The following is a 24,787-nucleotide window of genomic DNA, read 5'->3' as shown; positions in this document are numbered from 1 at the left end:
AGGCTGGTGCTTGATGGAACTAAGGTAGTCGAACTGCATCCTCTCACATCTGCTCTTCACCTCTCTCTGGCTTTTCCTCCTCTCACTGCAACACTACTTACGACATACAAAACTAGCATCACATTGAGTAACGACTGCTGCCATTCACTCACCTTCTATGAGATACTGTGCTTTTACCCACATTATCTTACTCCTTAGAACCCTGTAAGATTTTTCCCATTTTATAGAAGAGGAAACTAGGTCTCACAGAGGTTAACTTGTATCAGAAGCAGGGGTTCAGACTCAGGTTGATGTCATACTCTTTCCACTGACTTTGTCTTTTCACTGTCTTACTAAGGCCCCTCCCACAAAACCATTGGTATTGGGAGAATAAGACAAATGAGCAGCTTTTACCAAAGATAGAGGTGGGAGGGCCTGGGGAGATGGTTGTTTCCCCCTGACTCCACACTAGTTAATAAATAAGCTGACCAGTACTAGTCCTGCTGATCCACACCCTCCTCCAACAATTTGCCACTGATCCATCTTCTAGGGAGACTGCTCAATTTTAAGTTAAATAATTCACTTTCTAGAATCAGCCCTTTATCTTTTCTTATTTTCAGGCAGAGAGATAAACGTACTATTCCCTGTTTATGGAACTTTACCTCCAATAAATTGTCATTTACTGAGAGAAAACTAGTGAGAGTTAAGCTGATGGGACAATTTATTTCTCAGAAGGAAAACAGGAAAATAATCAATACTAGAGTCAAAATACAGCATTTTCATTAGGACTGATGAGGCAGGGCACTGTGGTCTCACTTCCATGGACAAAAAGTGGTTTTATTTGTTACTCTGAACCTTTCTTTCCTCATCTGAAAATTGGGGAGGATAATACCTACCTCATAAGGTTGCTGTGAGGATTAAATGAGGCTACACACATTGCCTGAACCATAGCAATTGCTCAAAAAATAACAGCAATATTAATGTGATTCTGGCCACAATGTCAGTGCCATCCAACACCAAGACGTGGAAAGAATAGAGAGTGAGCCTGCCATCCTGCCTTTTTCTAACTCAAAGAGCTTGTGTGCAAAGGCAGCTAGGCAGGAAACAATGCATTAAAGGCCTGTGCTGTGCCTTACATCTAGCTATCTCTGAACTCCTCAGTCTAACACACACTTCATGTTTGTTTTAAAATAAAGGAAAAGAAAATTTTGGACCTGGTAAGTCAGAAGTTAGGAGAGTGTGAGTGGTGCCCTGTTCATCTTGTCCCAGGATCCTTTCCTGGTTGGCAGCCACCTCATACCATCTCCCACTACACTTTCAAATCAACTTGGGCCAAAGCTCGCTTTCTCAACATCCTTGTTTGGTCATCTCCCTCAGGCAGCTGCTTCTGCCATTCAACATCCTCTCATCTTTGGAGTCTGCCTGTGCACTGAGGATAGACCACATCTCTGCTCTTCACTGGAAGCTCCTGGGTAATGTGGTCGAGAATGTGCACTCCTCCACTAATGAACTGAAATAGAAGTTATTTCCTGTTGCTGCTATGACCTCTGATGGCAAGAGAACCAATCTCAGTTTTCGCAGATGAATATGCAAGGCATCCCCACTGGTTAATCTAGGAAGAAAAAGTAATTCTATAGGAACTAATAACTGAGAGTTCACTTACAAACTCCTGGCAAGAGTTGTCAGACATATCCCTCAAAGGTCCTATGCTCTGGCTGAGAATTCTTAACTGGGTGAGGCAGCAAGATGAAATGACAAGTCACTGAATGTTAAGCACAGCAGAATAGAAGTAGAATTCAATGCCCTGGCATCTTCCAGAACGATGTCAGAGAAATTGTCAAAAGAGTAACCACACAGTGTTCAGAATTGTGCACTACACATTCTGTGAATATAGGCAATATGTCCTAGAGACCAGTAATGGAATTCATTCCGAAACATGTAATTTATGAGGCTGAGAACTAGCTCCATAATTAAAATATCCCTCCCCTAAACTCAGAGAAAAAAAGGAAAATCTCCACCTTATTGAAATAAGATTTCATACAAACATATTTAAATTTTCTTTTTAACCGTAAGTGAATTCATACAGACTGTTATAAAACAGAATACTACACACAACTGTCTGTATAGCACATAGAAAGCACAAAAACCAGAACACTGAATGGGTGCTGGTGGTAGAAACTGCAGGGCCAAAACTTGCGTAACAATGAACTGGAGACCACTAAGGCTTAATGAACATGGCCCACCCCTATTGCTAATGGTTTTGTCAACCTTTGGACCCTAGAAATTCAGGATTTCCTCCTTCTTCCTCTGCCTGCTTTGGTCCGTGTCCGGCTACTTGACCGGAGAGTAAGCTGCTTTTTAAAGTCCACTAAGCAATCTGTGGCTTCTGAAATAGAAACAAAAGACTTGATGGGAGACTCATTTAAGTCAAGATGTGCAGGGGAACTCTGCATCTCTCTGCTGCAACCTGCCTCTTCTACCCCTGATGAAGGCACCCTAGAGAGAAGGAGAAAAAAATCAGAATTCAATATACACCTACTAATAAGCACTAAGTATGTGTACCAGGGGTATTTATATATACTATCAGTTCATGTAATCTTTGGAATAATCCAATCAGATAAGTACTATCATTTCCCTTTCACAGATGAGGACACTGGGTAAATCATATACCCAAAGCCACACAGTTGGGCAGTAAGGAAATGAGGATTCAGACCCAAATTCCCAAGCTGCTTGAATTTTAAGTCAGAAGACGAGGGTTGGGTGGGAATAGAGAGGCAAAGAGGAGTAAGACAGCTTTTCCTCTGCTTGTTTTGACACCATGAATGAACTGAGGTAGTTATCCAATTCTCAGCCCAGATATATGGCAGGCACAGAGTTATACAGAGAGCAGTCACACAGTTCCACAGTTTTCTACTTTAACAGTTTGAATATCACACTATACACAGAACATAGGACCAGGGCTGTACTCTTCTAGAACTGCTGACAGCCACACTTCAATGCACACCCCAATTCACCTGAAGGCTCCTGTTTCTGAAAACTTGGTCTTTATCTCTGCATCTGTGATAGGACAGAAAAAGTAATAATGTTGTTAGTGGTGTTGTAATCATAACACTTTTCACTGATCGTGTGCTTCCTATGTCCTGGGCACTGCTCTTCATCAGGCTTATCCAGGTAGCTCAGATCCCCAATCCCCAGACCAATGGAATATGAGCATTAGCATCCAACCGGCTTACCTGCAAAAGTACAGAGGTGAACACTTTTGAATGAATAACCACTGAATAAATCTACTTCAAATCTGGACTTGAGGAACAAGGAGTTGCCAAGGGAAATCTGCTACCTGAAGAGATTCACAACCTGCTGACCTAAAGGCAGCAGGCTATGGGGCTCAGAGAGGCTGCCTTTTTTTTTTTTTTTTTTTTTTTTTGCGGTACGCGGGCCTCTCACTGTTGTGGCCTCTCCCGTTGCGGAGCACAGGCTCCAGACGCAGAGACTCAGCGGCCATGGCTCACGGGCCCAGCCGCTTCGCAGCATGTGGGATCTTCCCGGACTGGGGCACGAACCCGTGTCCCCTGCATCGGCAGGCAGACTCTCAATCACTGCGCCACCAGGGAAGCCTGAGGCTGCCTTTTTATAGTCATCAGAAGGCACAACAGATTTGCTTGTTGGGAATGAACTATTAGAACTAGATGGGAAGCAAATCTCACCAGACCTAAGCAAAAGTTCCTCTTCCACCTACACTTAGTATATTTTTACAATAGCAACTATTAACAACAACAGTAATAATAGCAGCTAACATTTATCAACAGCCTACTTACGTCAGGGAGTATGTGTGGAGCTTTACTAGATATAATCCTTTCAATCTATGAAGTTGGTATTACTAACTCTATGCAATGCTCTTAAACAATCCACTCTACTCCTCCTTAAATATTAGGCACAAAGACAGAATTACTTCCTACAGTCCCTCAGGAGCATAGGTTGAGACACTATGCTAAAGGTAACATGAATGATGCACAAAACATTAGGAGAGGACAGTAATGACTAGTTTTCAATGCCTATTCCTTTAGGAGGTACTTAGGGCTTGTACCACATTCCCCTCTGATTTGGAAATGTTTTTTCCCCAGTTCAAAAGGCAAGTAGAAAGTTCAAGCTTTTTAGAGGCTGAAACAAAACACATGATAAATAAGACAGAGTATTTCATCTTCCTTAGGGAGAGATGACCTAGACCAAGTCTCAAAGGCTGGCTGACTGGGTCAAATGTGCACCCACATAACTCTAGCAAAAAGTCAGGGGAGTTGATAGTGGCTATTTTTACTAGAAGGCCTCAGACAGAAGCTCAGAAAACTGGTCCTGGTATCCTCACCTGTGGTCTTGTACTCAGACTGTTCCAAGAGACTGAGGAGTCGGCCTTCATTGAAGCCTTTTTCCTGTGACAGAGAAAAAGAGATGAAAGGGTTACACAGGGAGTCTAAAATACAACTTCCTTAGCCCAGATCACACCTATCTCCAGGAGAGAAGAGGTGTAGGGGCACAGCTGTAGGAAAATCTTTTGCTTTCTAATAAACGAGGGTACACAGTAAAAAAAGCAAATATGATTAAAAGAATACGTCTTTATGCCAAGAATATATCTAAGAATGGATACCAGAGTCAAGGCAAATTATTCCACCAAGATCGTATTAGAGAACAGTAACCTTTGACCTATGATAGATTTGGAGAGATTTAAAATAGAAAATAACAGTTTCAAGTTAGCTTCTAGAGGCAGCGATGACAGAGAAAAAACTAGCTCTATGGTATAAGCACATACCCGTAAGCCCTAACTCCAAATTACCACCGAAACATCACCCCATTCATATAAGGAAAAGATAATTTCCCCTGATCCTTCATACTTTTCTTCATTTTTTTTTTCATCATGACGGATAATGGCTTCTCCATCTTAGTGTTCAGTGACTGCTATGTCAGTAAGCCTAGGATATGGAGCTGCTGCTTTATCTTTGATCTCTAAGCCAAGACTTGCTCTTCCTGATCTCTAATCACAAAGCCCAGAAAGCACATCTTCCCAGTGACCAGGACCAGATCCTACAGTTTCCTAATAAGGCTAGGCACATGAGGTGTTCAACAGAGTTGACTGCATGTTCCTGGCAATGGGTATACAACTGGATATACTTTCTGGAAAGTAATCTGGCAGTATGTTTCAAGAGATTTTAAAATGTTTATACCCATTGCCCTAAGAGCTCCACTTCAGAAAATCTATTCTAAGGAAATAATCAGCGGTACAAAGACTGATTAATGTTTTAAAGACAGCGTTATAATACAGAAGAACTGGAAAACAACCTGAATGTCCAATAATATGAGAATGGTTAATTGACTGTGTGATACAAACATTAAGAGTAATTTAAAAAACAGTTTAAAAATAAACCCAGGGGGGCTTCCCTGGTGGCGCAGTGGTTGGGAGTCCGCCTGCCGATGCAGGGGACGCGGGTTCGTGCCCCGGTCCGGGAAGATCCCACATGCCGCGGAGCGGCTGGACCCGTGAGCCATGGCCGCTGGGCCTGCGTGTCCGGAACCTGTGCTCTGTGACGGGGGAGGCCGCGACAGTGGGAGGCCCGCATACCGCAAAAATAAATAAATAAATAAAATAAACCCAGGAAGGTGTTTATGTTACAATTGTAGGTGTATATATACATATGCACATACAAGTATACGTATGTACACATATGTGTATATGTAACATATATAATATGGTGTCAATTATGTTAAAATGCATTAAAAAAAGACTAGAAAAAAATAGGCCAAAATACTAGAAGATGTCATCTTTGAGTAACTAACTTATGGATGATAATTTCCCTATTCTTCATACTTTTTTTTTGAACTTCCCATATTTTCTACAATGAGTATGTATTACTTTTTAATTAAAAGAAAAAATAATTTAAAAAAGCACAAATCCTGTTTCAAGATAAACAGAAGAAGAAGGAAGGAGGGAGGAAAAAAGCCCAGAACAAAACTGTGGAGGGTTAGGTAACCTTTCCTAAAACACTCCACACATACCTTTGGGTTCCTCAGCCGTTGTGGACGCTTCCCCTCCACAGCTGAGCATACTCTATCACTCTCTTCAGGCCCATCTCCTTGGTCACCTCTTGCAAGCTGGAGACAGGACTCTACATGACACTGATACTCTCTGAATGGGACCAGGGATTTACAGAGATAACACTTCTCATTCCTAGCCAATCAGAAGAAAGAGAGAAAAGGCAGTTTTAAGATTTGCTTTTGCCTCTGTGCTCCTAGATACGTCTCAAATTGTGTTTTTATGTCAAAGTTATTCCGTGAAGAAGACATGTCAACCAAAGCATATTCACTCAGCAGGATCGCCAATAAAACGAACCCAATGCCAATCAAAAGGACTGAGTGATTAGTGGTTTTCCCTGGCTGTTTCTCTTACCCTGCTGTTGTGGCAGTGGGATGATAATGAAATCAGCTCTTCTAACTATCTCAAACAATGCTAATTGCTCTCCAGACTTCAGTCAAACTCTTCTCAAATTAAGTAATCGTTTTCTTCAAAGCGAAGTTAAAATTTAGACAGAAAAGGGAACACCAAGAGCATTAAGTCAAAATGACATTTTTACCACGGTAGATGAACTTGTCTGATTAGTATATCAAGTCTGTCTAATATGCTGACTTCCTTAATTCTACAACCTGCAACATCCACTAGGAAGTTACTAAAACCATGTGGTTCTGCCAGAGGCTTTTGCATAACTTAATATATACAGTTACTTTTATCTTTTTATAATCGTAAAGTTTGTGGAAAGAGAGGAAATTGTGTCCCTGAGGTAAGGTTTATTAGGCATCAGTAAAAATGGAATCACTGGAGACAAAGGAAAAAAATGAACATTTATAAAGTATTTTCTCTGTGGTGATAACTGGTACAAGGCCCTTTAAACACAATTTCTCAATTAATTGGTGGGCCCTATTAGGAAGGTACTATTCTCCTCAAAGTCCTATAGCTAATAACTGTCAGAAGCCAGGTCTGCCTGACTCATAAAATCATCTTAGTTTTAAGAAGCTAAAGAAAACTTTCCAAAGCTCCTCCTTCTGGCCATTGCTATTCGGTTACTACAGAAAGATTTAGATTGCCTTTAAGGAAAAATTTCTCTGGGGGGGGTCTTTAAAATAGGAGAAATAAGTCTCTCAAGTAATTAATCATTAGAGAGAATACAAGTAAAACTCTGACTTATGAGAAAAGCTAGACTAGTGTACCCTTCAAGGTTTATTAATTAATGTAAAAAGCATTTATTAACCCCCTACTACATGAGAGACAGCAGCACTGTAAAAGAAGCATAAGTTTTTGAGTCAGGTAGACTTTGCCAGTTCTGGCCACATGATCTTAACCAGTTACATATAATTTCTCTTCAGTTTCTATATCTGTTTCTAAAAAAGAAAGAATACTACCTTATCAGCTATTGTGATAGTTACAAAGTAAATAAACCACCCAGCACAGTGGCTGGCACACAATATTAAGAGCTCAACAAACAGGTATTATCGTTATTGCTGTCTCACACACATTTTATTAGATGCCGGGGATATAAACATGAATGAAGGCAAGTATCTGCCTTCAAGTAACTCACAGACTAGCCACGGAGACAGAAATGTCAAAAACGAAAGGAAAAAAATTACTGCAATAGTGTGATGAATACAGTCCTAGAAAAATGACTGCATGACAGCAGGATTCGAAAAGGAGCAAGTGGAGCTCTGCTCACTGGATTAGGGAAGGCAGCCATGAAATTTAGGGTCTAAGATAAGATCTGTGTTTCAAAGATAAATGTTTCTAACGACTAACTGCTCTAATGTATTGTTGGTGATGTCTTTACTTTCAGCAGGCAGCACTTATACCTGACCCACCCCTCGCCCCTGCCTCCCTTTGCAATGAATGTGCTTCCTTAGTCAAGCTGCAACCCACAACCCAAGGAAGTCTCCAATATTGCCCAACTTCTTGCAACTCAACTTCTGTACCATTACATTGCAAAATAGCTCACTGTTTCCCCAAAGCACCAAACACCAATATGCAAATTCAAAGAAAACAGAAAGCTAAGAGCAATGTGGAAGTGGACTGGGTGGCAGGGTCTTTTCAGAGTAACCAAAAGGGATACAGAGGCCACCCACCTATGCTGACATAAACTGGGAATACGAAAAAGAAATACAGGCATTAAAGTAACAAAGTGATTGCCAGGCCAAAGAAACCCAGGGTAAGAAAGAAATTGGTCTCTTATTCGGTCTAAGTGATGGTATGTGTTAATAAGCAAGAGCTCCGTAAACACAGTATACCTACTTACTTGTCAATGTCTAGGGAAATCTGAGCAGCTGTCCCACTGTCACTCTTGCTCTTTCTCTTAGCCTCTTTTTGTCTCCGAGTCAACACTTTCAACAAAAAAAAGAAGAAACAAAACAAAAAAAGAAAAACTGTTAGTTGGCAGTAGACTCTAAATATAAAAGATAAAATGTACTTGAAGAAGAAAAGTTTAAAATCTTATTCCACTGGGAGAGGTGACTGGGAAACCTCTGCCTTTCTAGTACAGAGAATATTACTTGCATAATATGGAAACTGCCAGCAGCAAGATATTCCCATATTTGCTAATGAGATCTATTTTTCCTCTACTTGCCATTAGATCTAAAGATCTAGTCCACACCAAGAAAGGTTTTTGTGTACTATCCTAACTTGCAGCACTAGGGGGGAGGATTTATACTTTCCCATTGAAAACTCTGTCTTTGTGACACATATACTCCAATAAGATGCTTTATGATATATAGCAATGACAGCTACATCTGAGTGCCCACATTAGCTCCAATCTTTACAAAACTCTGAAAAGTGTTGCATTTACAAGTGAGAAAATGAGAGCTCAGAACAGTTAACACAACCACTCTTTTCCACTACACTAGGACCACCTCCTAATTCTAGTGGGTATATACAACTTTAGTCCAAGTGGCATACAAATACTTTTCTCGTAGCAAAAGGTGTCTGTTTATAAAATCATACTCTATTAAAGGGTCTTGGAAGTTAATTAACCAACTGTTTTCCAGTCTTCATTCCTTGGAGTTAACAAGAAAAACTGTGACCATCTCACTTCAAATATTGCCTTTTTCCCTCCTGACACTTGACATCCCCATGACAGATAATTTAGAAAGCTTATCAGTTATAATAATTTAGGTTGTGAAGCATTTACCTAGACCAGGGGTTAGCAAAATTTTTCTGTACAGGACCAGGCAGTAAATATTTTAGGCTTGGAAGGCGATATGTCATATCGCCTTAACTGTCATAACTACTCAACTCTGCATTATAGCAGGAAGGCAGCCATAGACAAAATTATAAATAACCGGGTGTGGTATGTTCCAATAAAACTTTATAAAATCAGATGTCTGACTACATTTGACTCCTGGCTGGCCATAGTTTACCTATCCTTCTAGTCCAACCTCCCACTCATATAAATGCCTCTATAAGCATCCCTGACAAGTGATTATACAGTCTCAACTATATCCATTCACTGAGGAGAATTCACTTCCTCCTAGGGAAACCCATTCTACTGCTACACAACAATTCTGGCTTAATCTGCATTTACTGGGGGCTGTATGAATAAGTTTACCCCCTTTTCCACAAGTCAGCTCTTTGAACACTTAACAAGCTGCATTACAGTCTTGGTTTTACTCAGTTGTCTGACCCACTAAAATGTAACCACCTTCAAAACACGTACTATATCTAGTCATTAAGCCAATCACTAATAAGACTTGGACTGCAGAATCTTTGAGGGCCTAAGGTAGCTCTAATCCTTTCAATGATCCTCTGGAGACTGGTATTATTATTCTGCCCTATTTTAAACGTATGAAAACAAACTCAAAGGAATTGACTTTGCCAAGCTATCACAACTAGTAAGAAGAACCCAGAACAGAGTCTAGATCTGTCTGATTCCTATACCCATGTTTTACCTTCCTAGTTAACCTCCTCTACATACACCCTAATTTGTCAGTCTTTTATATAAGTGTGGCACCCCAAAATGGACCCAATATTCCAACAAGCAGTCTGACCAGTAAAGAGAACACAAGAACCACAAGCTGCTTTGCTGGACTCATATTCTACTAATTCAGCCAAGGCTGTGTTTACTTTATTGACAACCCTGGTATTCTACAGGCTTAAATTGAGTGTAAAGGCAATTAAGATCTATCCCCTATCCTCCCAAACCATCTTCAAAAATGTCATCAAGACATTCTTTACTTGGGTAACTAAGTTGTTGGGTATGTTTCCCTTTTAACAGGACTTTATATTTATCCCTATTCTTTTCAGTTGAACATTCCAGTCAGTTGAGATCATCTGAAGTCTTGATTCTGTCATCTGATGTTATTAGCTCTCTCTTCCAGCTTTGTGTCATCTGCATATATGACAAGCATGCTTTCTACATGTTCATCCAAGTCACTGGGGAAAAATGACTGTTAATGATACGGCCAAGGACACAGAAAACTGTGGCATGTTACCAGAGAAGCCTGTCTTCCCCTAGTCCAAACTTCCTTTAAATACTTAATCAAGCAAATATTTATTGATAATCTTCAATGTGTGAGTTTGGGGAGATATAGGAAATTATGAGGCATGGTTCTTGCTCTTAAGGAGCTTACAATTTACTAAGGGAGACAGCACATACATTCAAATAACTATAATACAAGGTGTAAAGAGATACATATAATAAAACATGATCATACACAGAAGCAACTATTAATAATGTCTTATCTCTAGGGAGGATGACAGGGACACCTGGGGACTGGAAGAGGAGGCAGGCATATTTTTCACTATATAGTTTTCTGTACTATTGAATTAAAAATTAAAAGGGCGGGCTTCCCTGGTGGCGCAGTGGTTGAGAGTCCGCCTGCCGATGCAGGGGACACGGGTTCGTGCCCCGGTCCAGGAAGATCTCACATGCCGCGGAGCGGCTGGGACCGTGAGCCATGGCTGCTAAGCCTGCGCGTCTGCAGCCTGTGCTCCGCAATGGGAGAGGCCACAACAGTGAGAGGTCCGCGTATCACAAAAAAAAAAGGAAAAAAAAAATTAAAAGGGCTAGTATTTACCTGAAGAAAATAAAAACGCTAATTCAAAAAGATATATGCACCACAAGTTCATTGCAGCATTATTTACAACAGCCAAGACATGGAAGCAACCTAAGTATCCATCAACAGATGAATGGATAAAGAAGAGGTGATACACACACACACACACACACACACACACACACACACACACACACACAATGGAATATTACTCAGGCATGAAAAAAAGAAATCTTGCCATTTGCAACAACACAGATGGACCTAGAGGGTATTATACAAAGTGAAATAAGTCAGACAAAGACAAATACTATATGGTTTCACTTATATGTGGAATATAAAAAGCGAAACAAATGAACAAACATAACAAAACAGAAACAGAGTTGTAAATATGGAGAACAAACAGGTAGTTGCCAGGGAGGTGGGGGGTGGCAGCTATGGGGGGAGGAGAGAGATAGGTGAGGGAGATTAAGAAGCACAAACTTCCAGTTAAAAAATAAATGAATCACGGGTATGAAAAAAAATAATTCAAAGGGAGAAAAAGAGATCAGGATACAGCAAGGTCTTAGGCACAAGTTAGAGTAGATGATCTATTTCTAAGGTTCCCTCCAACCCAGAGATTTTATAAATAAAAATAAAGTACTGCAGGAGAAAAACATCCTGGACACAGTTGTATAACCACCTTCAAAATCCACCTCTTATTCTATCAGCCAGCCCACATTTCTCCATCCTATGTACAAGGACTTTATGAGAGATTTTATCAAGTGCCTTGCTGAAATCAATTCTTAAAATGTTTGCATCTCTGATTACAGAAACCTCTAAGAGTTGTTTTTTTTTTCCCTCTCTCTCTCTTTCTATTTATTACCCATCTTGACTATCAAGTATTTCCCCCAAAAGAAATACTTGGAAACCACTCCACAGACAGGGCTGGAAAAGGAATTAATTGCTTATAGCACTTTATATATACCTCTGCACCTAGCACATTTCTGTTATTTGTTTATATCTCAGTCTCCTTTCTACATCACACAACCTTTTGAATTCAGAGATTCTGGGTTTTGTCTTGATCTCTTCACCATTCCCAGCAGAGTCTAGCATAGATTAGATGCTAATAAATACTTGTCAATTTAAATCATAGCAATGGATTCACAGGAAAAAGGGGCTCTTGTTTTATGAGAACCTTCTCTGTGCCAGGGACTTAAAAAACATAATCTCTAATCCTTACAACGGTCCTGCAAGGCATATATCGCTAACTCTATTTTATAGATGATGAAATAAACTGACCAAGATCACAAAGCTAAAATAACAAAGAAACATGGCACCAGAAGTGCAATATGAGCTTTACTTTAAAGTAATATATGTTCTTCTATAAGAGCAGGCTGCTCTCCTGGGAAATAAGAGGGTAAAGGGAAAGAGAAAAAGAGGGAAGAGAGAAAGTGATAAGTGGTAAGTAGGCAGGTGGAAAAGAGACTTGGCAGATGGCTAAGACATATGCTAATTCTATTATTAAATGTTATGATCAGAGCAGACTGGACTGGCCCCTGAAGCTACATTTTTCCTTTAAAAACTACTGCCCCTACAAAGAAGAAAGGTGTAAGTTGCCCTAAAGGAGTCTGCTACTCTGGTTTATGAGTGTTGAGAGAGCCATTTTAACTAAGCTGCAGGCAGAGAATTTAGTATGAAACTTAAATCCAAAAACTTAGTTGCTGGTGACAACAGCCAAAGATTTAAAAAGGGAACAATGGAGTCTGAAGACAACTAACAGGAAAGCAACTACCTGGGCAAGGTATGCAAAACAGAAAGGAGGAACATCACTGAGAGCTGAGAGAGCCACCTATAAACCTACGACCATTAACTCAGGCCTTTATATACCACTGGATGGAAAACACCCTAAGGAACTGCGCTTGGGACTGTTAAGATACAAAGAAGCAGTGGCACACAGTGGAATAATGTGCGCCAACTTTAGAGTTGGACAAAATGGTCTCCAAGCTAGGACTCGACTAGCTGTGTTCCCTTAGGCAAGCTAATTAAGCTCTCTGAGTATCAGGGGACTTACCCACAAAATGACATGATAACAGCATCTATCTTCATGGGTTTTGGTAAGGATCACATCAAACAATCCAAATAAGTTGTAAGAGTGTTCAGCCCACAGAAAGCACTCAGATTATCATTAGTTGTTTATTATTATATAATTCTCATTATTAGTCTTCCAAATTTATTTCTTAGTCTTAGCCAAAGATTTAAGCCCATCTTTAGAACACACCTACCAGCCTGTCTATAATTTGCGTTAGGTCTTAGTCTTAAGTGGTTCCCATACTAATTTGTACAAACAAAATGAAGAAGTAAATAACCAAAGCATTACAGAACAATTACCAATACTATGTAAACATCAGCACACTTATTTCCAAAACCCTAAGTAGACAAGCAATCAAAAATAAAAACATATGGCCTTGAACTGTAAACAGTGAAGACAATGGCTCCCTGAGTTAAGTGAAAATTATATATACAAAGAGAGATTTGGCAGCATGACAGTGGTTACTCTCACTTTGTCTCCCTCAACCTCAAAACCACATCAGCAGAAAATAATGGGAGGCCACAGAGTTGTTTACGTTCCTGCTAAGACCGCCAATCCTCCAGCTTAGCACTTTCTCAGTGGGATGTTAGAGGAAAAAGGGAAGGCCTGCTCCACCTGCATGTTGCCTGCCTCAATGCTGCCAGCCTTCCCTACGAGAGTAGTCCCAACAAAAAGGTTATCAATAGAACTAACCATTATCTACCATTCTGAGACATGTGGCTATTTAAATTTAAAACTTAGTAGAAACAAAAAAAAAACCCAATTAGAATTAAATGTAATTTATTTATTTTTCATTTTTTAAATAAATTTATTTTATTTATTTTATTCTTGGCTGCACTGGCTCTTCATTGTTGCACGCAGGCTTTTTCTACTTGTGGTGAGAGGGGGCTACTCTTCATTGCGGTGCACAGGCTTCTCACTGCGGTGGTTTCTCTTGTTGCGGAGCATGGGCTCTAGGTGCACAGGCTTCAGTAGTTGTGGCTCACGGGTTCTATAGTACAGGCTCAGTAGTTGTGGCGCACAGGCTTAGGTGCTCCGTGGCGTGTGGGATCTTCCCGGACCAGGGCTCGAACCCGTGTCCCCTGCATTGGCAGGTGGATTCTTAACCACTGCACCACCAGGGAAGCCCCCTAAATGTAATTTAAAATTCAGCTCTTCATCACATGAATTATACATTTCAAGCGTTCAATAGCCATATGTGACTACTGGCTACCATGTTTGAGTCTACTAATAAAGAACATTTCTGTCACTGCAGACAGTTCCACTGACTAGCACTGCGGAGATAAACAGGATTAATTCTATCTTGCCTTAAATCTGTTTACCTTGGACACCTCCAAGAAATTCAAGCTTCCCATAGCTTCTCTTATCACCTAGATTCTCATCCCACAACTCTAATCTGTCATCTGGGGGCACTTTTCTAATATGACTCAGTCTACCACTCCTGCTCTCAAAATGGCTCTGCCCTCTGGAACTAGGGTCAGTGACCAAAAAAGTCCTCGACATTCTTAACCCTCTCTGTGGACGTGACGTTCTCTTCATCTTCTTGCTCGAACTGAAAGATGGCTGTCCTCTGAGCGTACTGCTTCTCCTTGTACCTTCTCAGGTACTGGCTGTTTCTTCTTCCTTACAACACAATACCACTGACCTGGAGGTGGGGTAAATATCCTCTTACTCCTCGTTGTTGCTTCCAGACTACTGGAAAACCTGGTTTGAAGCACAAACCATTCTGCTGCACCTGCTACTCCACCTTGAAGAAGTCATCTACTATCCTCCTGGTCACCCACCCCACCCCCCTTTCCTGGCCATTCGTTGAAAATTTTAACATATCACTTGCTGTCTTTCTTTTTGCCAGTCTTGCCATCATTCTTGGTGATTTCAATATGTACATATTAGACTGAAGAATATGAAAGTTGCAGTTTCTGTAGTTCAACCTAAGCTGTGATACATTCAATATCTGTCCTCTCACTTCCTTTACCTTTTTGCTATCAGCTCCCATGGATCATACCATCTCAGCCTTTCTCAAGTGGGATTTCTGAGAGAGAAGTAAGCCTAATGTCCTCAGGCATCCATTGTATGTAATACATTAACCTCTGTCCTCCGCATCTAGAATAGTACCAACCAGTTACGTACCATCCTTGGGAGAAGTAAGGAAAACATTCGGTTCATTTTCTGTGTTCTGTGGTTCCAGCGAGGAACCCTGACTGAGCCTGTCAGTAATAATCATGCCACTTCCAAGATCACCACCACCTATCTTTTCCACCTCACTCCTTCTAATACCCTAACTCCAATAATCCTTCAGTCCCACTAGGATGTCTAATTCCAGGCTATCACCTTTTCACTGTCCATCATCCTGTCATGTCCTCACTTTCCTTCTTACCTTAGATCTCATGGTTATTCTACCAACCATTACCCTGAATATTTTCTCAACTTATTTCTAATTTCTATTGTACTCCCTAGCAAAACCCAATTTTGGTTAAATGCAATTCTCCACCTATTATGTGTCCCTACCTAAGCAGCCAATAGTGCTGACAGTGCTCACAATATATTTAAGATCAAAAACCTCAAGCGGCCCCTCAATACAGCCTAGCAATCCCAGTATGTCTCCATAGTCAGTTTATTGTTCTACTCTCCCAGAGATTGTTTCACATCTTCTCTGCTATCTTCAAACTTTCAATATCCATCCTGACTCTGCTGTCACTATTCTTTTTTGTTTCAATATAATACCTTTATTGAGGTAAAGTTACATATTATATAATTCACTGAATTACAGTTTATGGCTCTTAGTTTATTCTTAGTATATTCACAGAGTTGTGCAACTATCACCACTACCAATTTTATAACATTTTCATTAACTAAAAAAGAAACAGGTTCCCATTAGCAGTCATTCTCCTTTCCCCCCCAGGATCCCAGCCCTAGGCAACCACTAATCTGCTTTCTGTCTCTTATGTATTTGCCTATTCTGGGCGTGTCTTATAAATGGAATCATGCAATATGTGGGCTTCTGTGACTGACTTCTTTCACTTAACATATGTTTTCATCTATATCGTAGCATGTAACAGTACTTCATTCCTTTTTTTCTCATAGCAGCTGCACCATTTTACATTCCCACCAACAGTGTACCCGGGTTCCAATTTCTCCACATTTTTACCAACATTATTTTCATTTTTTTAATAGCCATTCTAGTGGGGATGAAGTAGTATCTCATAGTTTTGACTCACATTTCCTTAATGATTAACTGTGTTGATCATCTTTTCATGTGCTTGCTGGCAATTTGTATATATTCTTAGAGAAAATGTCTATGCAAGTGTTTTGTTTTAACTGAGTCCTTTTTGTTGTTGAGTGGTAAGAATTTTGTATATGTTCTGAAATCTAGACTTTTATCAGATATATGATTTATAAATATTTTCTCCCATTCTGTAGGTTTTCTTTTCACTTTCTTAATAGTGTTCTTTGATGCACAACAGTTTAAATTTTGATGGAGTCCAATTTATCTATTTTTTTCCTTTGTTGCTTGTGCTTTTGGTGTCATATCTAAGAATCCACTGCCAAATCTAAGGTCATGAAAATTTACCCCTAGGGACTTCCCTGGCGGTCCAGCAGTTAATACTCTCTGCTCCCAATGCAGGGGATGCAGGTTCGATCCCGGGTCAGAAAACTAAGATCCCACATGCCACACGGTGTGGCCAAATAAATAAATAAAATTTACAAAGGAATTGTTAAAAAAAAAAAATTACCCCTAAGAGAGTTTTATAGTTTTAGTACTTACATTTAGGTCTTCAATACATTTTTTGTATATGGTGTGAGGCAGGTGTTCAATTTCTTCTTTTGCATGTGGATATTAAGTGGTCCCAGCACCATTTCTTAAAAAGACATATTTTCCCCCACTGAACTGTAAGTGCTAAGTGGGCTTAGGCAGAAACCTAAGTCAAAGTTGCCTTTATTCATCCTGACCCTCAGTCACAAAGTTTGAGTGATTCTTTCACCAGAAGATTCTCAAATCTGTCCACTCCCATGACACTGCTTCATTACTTGTCTCCTTATTTCTAATCTCAATCCCTCTAGTTTGTCTACCATACTGATCCAAAAATAACTTAGGCCCACCATTACCAGCTGGCAGTAGCCAGGAAGCCTTCCCTGATCCAAGAAGGCCCCAATCTCTACATCTGAACAGGACCCTACATGCATACATCACAGTATTTCTCACACAACATTTTAATTATTGCTTTATCTATTTATTTCCCCCAGCATACAGTTTCTTAATCACTTCAGTATTCCACATTCCTGGCATAAAACTGACACTCGATATAAATGTATATTTTAAAAATAATTTTTATTATTTTTAATTTATTTATTTTTGGCTGCGTTGGGCCTTCGTTGCTGCGTGTGGGCTTTCTCTAGTTGTGGCAAGTGGGGGCTTCCTTGCGGTGCATGGGTTTCTCATTGTGGTGGCTTCTTCTGTTGCGGAGCATGGGCTCTAGGGCGCGTGGGCTTCAGTAGTTGTGGCGCACAGGCTCCACTTGTGGCTCATGGGCTCCAGAGCTCAGGCTCAGTAGTTATGGCACACAGGCTTAGTTGCTCTGCAGCATGTGGGATCTTCCCGGACCAGGGCTCAAACCCGTGTCCCCTGCACTGGCAGGCGGATTCCCAACCACTGAGCAACTAGGGTAGCCCTTAAGTGTGTATTTAATGAATCAATTTGTAGTTTCTTATTCACAAGTTGGGTGGAATCTTTTCTTGGCTTTAAGAACAATAGAATATTTTTGTAACTTAGATGCAAATGTCTCTTCAGCTTGATTTGAAATACTCTTGAAATAAAAAGACCCTATATGCCTCATTCAATAAACAAATTCTTATTCTCTCAGGTACTAGACTTAATAACCTTATTCTACTAGTGATAGCTTCTAACTAAAAAATCCTAATGACTATGTTGATACTTCCTAAGTATAAGCAACCCTAAAAAAGGCACGCATCACTAGGTCCAATAAACAGATGAACAATAAACAGATGAAGCTCAGAGGCTTCAATCCTGTAAATACCTGGGCTAAGATATGACTCCAAGTCTGTGAGACTCCAAAGCCAGTACCACAACACCAAACTGCCCTCTTTGTTGCAGAGAAGCCACACAAGCGCCCTGTCCCTACTCAAGTTGTAGCAATTTCCTTTCAAGTTTAGAGATAACCTTGCTTTCTCAAGAAGGTACACTTGAATGTTGAGCTCCTGACCTTAGTCTTTACTGCTGCTGTAGCTGACCCCTGCATTTGAAGTGTTAGCCTGGTTTCCTCAACACTTTTCCATAGAAGACAAAAGTACTCATATAAAAATATGCTTGGGGCTTCCCTGGTGGCACAGTGGTTAAGAATCTGCCTGCCAATGCAGGGGAAACAGGTTCGAGCCCTGGTCCGGGAAGATCCCACATGCCGTGTAGCAACTAAGCCCATGCACCACAACTACTGAGCCCGCCTGCTGCAACTACTGAAGCCCACACGCCTAGAGCCCATGCTCCACAACAAGAGAAGCCACAGCAATAAGAAGCCCACGCACGGCAATGAAGAGCAGCTCCTGCTCGTCGCAACTAGAGAAAGCCCGTGCGCGGCAACGAAGACCCAACACAACGATAAATAAATAAATAAATTTTAAAAGAACAAACAGTGATGTATAACACAATAACTGAAATGGAAAATACACTAGAAGGAATCAATAGCAGAATAACTGAAACAGAAGAACAAATAAGTGAGCTGAAGATAGAATGGTAGAAATAACTGCCGAGGAGCAGAATAAAGAAAAAACAATGAAAAGGAATGAGGACAGTCTCAGAGACCTCTGGGACAACATTAAACACACCAACATTCGAACTATAGGGTCCCAGAAGCTGAAGAGAAAGAGAAAGGGTCTGAGAAAATATTTGAAGAGATTATAGTTGAAAACTTCCCTATCATGGGAAAAGAAATAGTCACCCAAGTCCAGGAAGTGCAGAAAGCCCCAAACAGGATAAACCCAAGGAGAAAAACACCAAGACACATATTAATCAAACAAAAATTAGGTTCAAAGAAAAAATATTAAAAGCAGCAAGGAAAAAGCTACAAAAAACATACAAGGAAATCACCATAAGGTTATCAGCTGATTTTCAGCAGAAACTCTGAGGGCCACAAGGGAGTGGCAGGATATATTTAAAGTGATGAAAGGAAAAAACCTACAACCAAATACCAACATTACTCTACCCAGCAAGGATCTCATTCAGATTTGATGGAGAAATAAAAAGCTTTACAGACAAGCATAACCTAAGAGAATTCAGCAACACCAAATCAGCTTTACAACAAATGCTAAAGGAACTTCTCTAGGTGGGAAACACAAGAGAAGAAAAAGACCCACAAAAACAAACCCCAAACAATTAAGAAAATGGTAACAGAAACATACATCTAGATAATTATCTTGACTGTAAATGGATTAAATGCTCCAACCAAGACACAGGCTCGCTGAATGGACACAAAAATAAGACCCATATGTATGCTGTCTACAAGAGACCCACTTCAGACATAGGGACACATACAGACTGCAAGTGAAGGGATGGAAAAAGATATTCCATGCAAGTGGACATCAAAAGAAAGCTGGAATAGCAATACTCATACCAGATAAAATAGACTTTAAAATAAAGACTGTTACAAGAAATAAGGAAGGACACTACATAATGATCAAGGGGTCAATCAGAAGAAGATGTAACAATTATAAAGATTTATGCACCCAACATAGGAGCACCTCAATACATAAGGCAGAAACTAACATCCATAAAAGGAGAAATCAATAGTAACACAATAATAGTGGGGGACTTTAACACCCCACTTACACCAATGGATAGATCACCCAGACAGAAAATAAATAAGGAAACACAAGCTTTAAATGACACAAGAGTCCAGATAGATTTAATTGATATTTATAGGACATTCTACCCGTAAACGGAAGAATGCACTTTTGTCTCAAGTGCACATGGAACATTCTCCAGGACAGATCACATCTTAAGTCACAAATGCAGCCTTGGAAAATTTAAGAAAACTGAAATTGTATCAAGCATCTTTTCCAACCACAAGGCTATGAGATTAGAAATCAATTATAGGAGGGCTTCCCTGGTGGCACAGTGGTTGGGAATCCACCTGCCAATGGAGGGGACACAGGTTCAAGCCCTGGTCCGGGAAGGTCCCACATGCTGCGGAGCAACTAAGCCTGTGTGCCACAACTACTAAGCCTGCACTCTAGGGCCTGCATGCCACAACTACTGAAGCCTGTGTGCCTAGAGCCCATGCTCCGCAACAAGAGAAGCCACCACAATGAGAAGCCTGCGCACCACAAAGAAGAGTAGGCCCCTGCTCACGGCAACTAAAGAAAGCCCACACACAGCAACAAAGACTCAATACAGCCAAATATAAGTAAATTAAAATAAATAAGTTTAAAAGAAGGGCTTCCCTGGTGGCGCAGTGGTTGGGAGTCCACCTGCCGATGCAGGGGATGCGGGTTCGTGCCCCAGTCCTGGAGGATCCCACGTGCCGCGGAGTGGCTGGGCCCGTGAGCCATGGCTGCTGAGCCTGCACGTCTGGAGCCTGTGCTCCGCAGCGGGAGAGGTCACAACGGTGAGAGGTCCGCGTACCGCAAAAAAAAAAATCACAATACCAAGGGCATTTAAAAGAAAAATCAATTACAGGAAAAACACTATAAAAAACACAAACACATGGAGGCTAAACAATACACTAATAAACAACCAAGGTATCACTGAAGAAATCAAAGAGGAAATAAAAAAACACATAGAAACAAATGACAACAAAAACACGACAACCCTAAACCTATGGGACACAGCAAAAGCAGTTCTAAGAGGAAAGTTTATAGCAATTCAATCTCACCTCAAGAAACAAGAAAAATCTCAAATAAACAATCTAACCGTATACCTAAAGCAACTAGAGAAAGAAGAACAAAAAACCCCAAAGTTAGTAGAAGGAAAGAAATCATAAAGGTCAGAGCAGAAATAAATAAAATAGAAATGAAGAAAACAGTAGCAAAGATCAATAAAATTGGTTCTTTGAGAAGATAAAATTGATAAACCTTTAGCCAGACTCATCAAGAAAAAAGGGAGAGGACTCAAATCAATAAAATTAGAAATGAAAAAGGAGACGTTACAACTGATACCGCAGAAGTACAAAGGATCATAAGAGACTACTACAAGCAACTATATGCCAATAAAAATGGACAACCTGGAAGAAACAGACACATTCTTGGAAAGGTACAACTTTCCAAGACTGAACCAGGAAGAATTAGAAAATATAAACAGACCAATCACAAGTAATGAAATTGAAACTGTAATTAAAAATTTTCCAGCAAACAAAAGTCCAGGAGCAGATGGCTTCACAGGCAAATTCTATCAAACATTTAGAGAAGAGCTAACACCTATCCTTTTCAAACTCTTCCAAAAAAACTGCAGAGGGAGGAACACTCCCAAACACATTCTACGAGGCCACCATCACCCTGAACCAAAACCAGACAAAGATATCACAAGAAAATTACAGACCAGTATCACTGATAAACACAGATGCAAAAATCCTAAACAAAATATTAGCAAACAGAATCCAACAGCACATTAAAAGGATCATACACCATGATCAAGTGGGGTTCACCCCAGGAATAAAAGGATTCTTCAATATACGCAAATCAATCAGTGTGATAAACCATATTAATGAATTGAAGGAGAAAGCCCATATGATCACCCCAACAGATGCAGAAAAAGCTTTTGACAAAATTCAATACCCATTTATGATAAAAACTCCCCAGAAAGTGGGCACAGAGAGAAGCTACCTCAACATAATAAAAGCCATATATGACAAACACATAGCAAACATCATTCTCAATGGTGAAAAACTGAAAGCATTTCCTCTAAGATGAGGAACAAGACAAGGATGTCCACTCTCACCACATTATTCAACATAGTATTGGGAGTCCTAGCCAAGGCAATCAGAGAAGAAAAAGAAATAAAAAGAATCCAAATTGGAAAAGAAGTAAAACTGTCAATGTCTGCAGATGACATGATACTATACATAGAAAATCCTAAAGATGCCACCAGAAAACTACCAAATCACTGAATTTGGTCAAGTTGTAGGATACAAAATTAATGCACTGAAATCTCTTGCATTCCTATACACTAACAATGAAGGAATCAGAAGGAGAAATTAAGGAAACAATCCCATTTACCAATGCAATAAAAAGAATAAAACACCTACGAATAAACCCACCTAAGGAGGCAAAAGACCTATACTCAGAAAACTATGAAACACTGATAAAAGAAATCAAAGATGACACAAACAGATGGAGAGATATACCATGTTCTTGGATTGGAAGAATCAATATTATGAAAATGACTATACTACCCAAAGCAATCTACAGATTCAATGCAATCCCCATCAAATTACCAATGGCATTTTTCACAGAATTAGAACAAAAAATTTTACAATTTGTACGGAAACACAGAAGGCCCCGAATAACCAAAGCAATCTTGAGAAAGAAAAACAGAGCTGGAGGAATCAGGCTCCCCGACTTCAGACTATACTACAAAGCTACAGTAATCAAGACAGTATGGTACTAGCACAAAAACAGAAATATAGATCAATGGTACAGGATAGAAAGCCCAGAGATAAACCTACAGACCTATGGTCACTAAATCTATGAGAAAGGAGGAAAGAATATACAGTGGAGGGACTTCCCTAGTGGGGCAGTGGTTAAGAATCCACCTGTGAATGCAGGGGACACGGGTGTGATCCCTGGTCTAGGAAGATCCCACATGCCGTGGAGCAACTAAGCCTGTGAGCCACAACTACTGAGCCTGTGCTCTAGAGCCTGTGAACCACAACTAATTAGCCCGTGAGCCACAACTACCAAAGCCCACACGCCTAGAGCCTGTGCTCCACAACAAGAGATGACACCGCGATAAGAAGCCCGCGCACAGCAATGAAGAGTAGAGAAAGCCCACACGCAGCAAAAAAGACCCAACGCACCAAAAATAAATAAATGAATGAATTTTTAAACAATATTTTTTAAAAAAAGAATATACAGTGGAGAAAAGACAGTCTCTTCAATAAGTGGTGTTGGGAAAACTGGACAGCTACATGCAAAAGAATGAAATTAGAACACACCCTAACACCATACAGAAAAGTAAACTCAAAATGGACTGAAGACCTAAATGCAAGCCCAGACACTATAAAACTCTTAGAGGAAAACATATAAGAAACACTCTTTGACATAAATCACAAGATCTTTTCTGACCCACCTCCTAGAGTAATGAAAATAAAAACAAAAATAAACAAATGGGACCTAATTAAACTTAAAAGCTTTTGCACAGCAAAGGAAACCATGAACAAGACAAAAAAGACAGCCCTCAGAATGGGAGAAAATATTTGCAAACGAAGCAATAGACAAAGGATTAATCTCCAAGCTATACAAACAGCTCATGCAGCTCAATATCAAAAAAAAGCAAAGAACCCAGTCAAAAAATAGGCAGAAGACCTAAATAGACATTTCTCCAAAGAAGACATACAGGTGGCCAACAAATACATGAAAAGATGTTCAACATCCCTAATTATTAGAGAAATGCAAATCAAAACTACAATGAGGTATCACTTCACACCGGTCAGAATGGCCATCAACAGAAAATCTACAAACAATAAATACTGGAGAGGGTGTGGAGAAAAGGCAACCCTCTTACGCTGTTGGTGGGAATGTAAACTGATACAGCCACTATGAAGAGCGGTACGGAAGTTCCTTAAAAAACTAAAAACAGAACTACCATATAACCCAGCAATCCCACTCCTGGGCATATACCCTCAGAAAACCGTAATTCAAAGAGACACCTGTAGGGGCTTCCCTGGTGGTGCAGTGGTTAAGAATCTGCCTGCTAATTGGGCTTCCCTGGTGGCACAGTGGTTGAGAGGCCTCCTGCCAATGCAGGGGACATGGGTTCGTGCCCCGGTCCGGGAGGATCCCACATGCTGCGGAGCGGCTGGGCCCGTGGGCCATGGTCGCTGAGCCTGCGCATCTGGAGCCTGTGCTCCGCAACGGGAGAGGCCACAACAGTGAGAGGCCCACGTACTGCAAAAAAAAAAAAAAAAGAATCTGCCTGCCAATGCAGGGGACACGGGTTTGAGTCCTGGTCTGGGAAGATCCTACATGCCACGGAGCAACTAAGCCCGTGTGCCACAACTACTGAGCCTGTGCTCTAGAGCCCGTGCTCTAGAGCCCGTGAGCCACAACTACTGAGCCCGCGTGCCTAGAGCCTGTGCTCCACAACAAGAGAAGCCACCACAATGAGAAGCCCACGCACTGCAACGAAGAGTAGCCCCCACTCGCTGCAACTAGAGAAAACCCGCATGCAGCAACGAAGACCCAAACACAGCCAAAAAAAAAGACACATGTACCCCAATGTTCACTGCAGCACTATTTACAACAGCCAGGATATGGAACAAACCTAAATGTCCATCAACAGATGAATAGATAAAGAAGATGTGGTACATATATACAATGGAATGTTACTCAGCCATAAAAAGGAATGAAATTGGGTCATTTGTAGAGATATGGATGGACCTACAGTCTGTCATACAGAGTGAAGTTAAGTCAGAAAGAGAAAAACAAATATCATATATT

General features: G+C 40.5%; 1 protein-coding gene across 1 annotated transcript in view; it reads right to left on the bottom strand.

Moving 5' to 3' along the window:
* Positions 1-2,046: 2,046 nt before the first annotated feature.
* UIMC1 (ubiquitin interaction motif containing 1) overlaps positions 2,047-24,787 on the bottom strand; it is a 122,235-nt gene continuing 99,494 nt past the window's right edge. The window contains exons 11-15 of the mRNA XM_079703903.1: positions 8,301-8,385; positions 6,022-6,193; positions 4,340-4,403; positions 2,994-3,036; positions 2,047-2,475 (exon numbers count right to left, since the gene is read on the bottom strand). Coding sequence (XP_079560029.1) covers positions 2,265-2,475; positions 2,994-3,036; positions 4,340-4,403; positions 6,022-6,193; positions 8,301-8,385 — 575 coding nt within the window. The 3' untranslated portion in view covers positions 2,047-2,264. The remainder of the gene's footprint in view (positions 2,476-2,993; positions 3,037-4,339; positions 4,404-6,021; positions 6,194-8,300; positions 8,386-24,787) is intronic.

The sequence above is a fragment of the Hyperoodon ampullatus genome (genome assembly GCF_949752795.1).
Source record: "Hyperoodon ampullatus genome assembly, chromosome: 4".
NCBI lineage: Eukaryota > Metazoa > Chordata > Mammalia > Artiodactyla > Ziphiidae > Hyperoodon > Hyperoodon ampullatus.
Note: the sequence above shows the minus strand (reverse complement) of the source record. Positions and strands in the feature narration are given on the sequence as shown.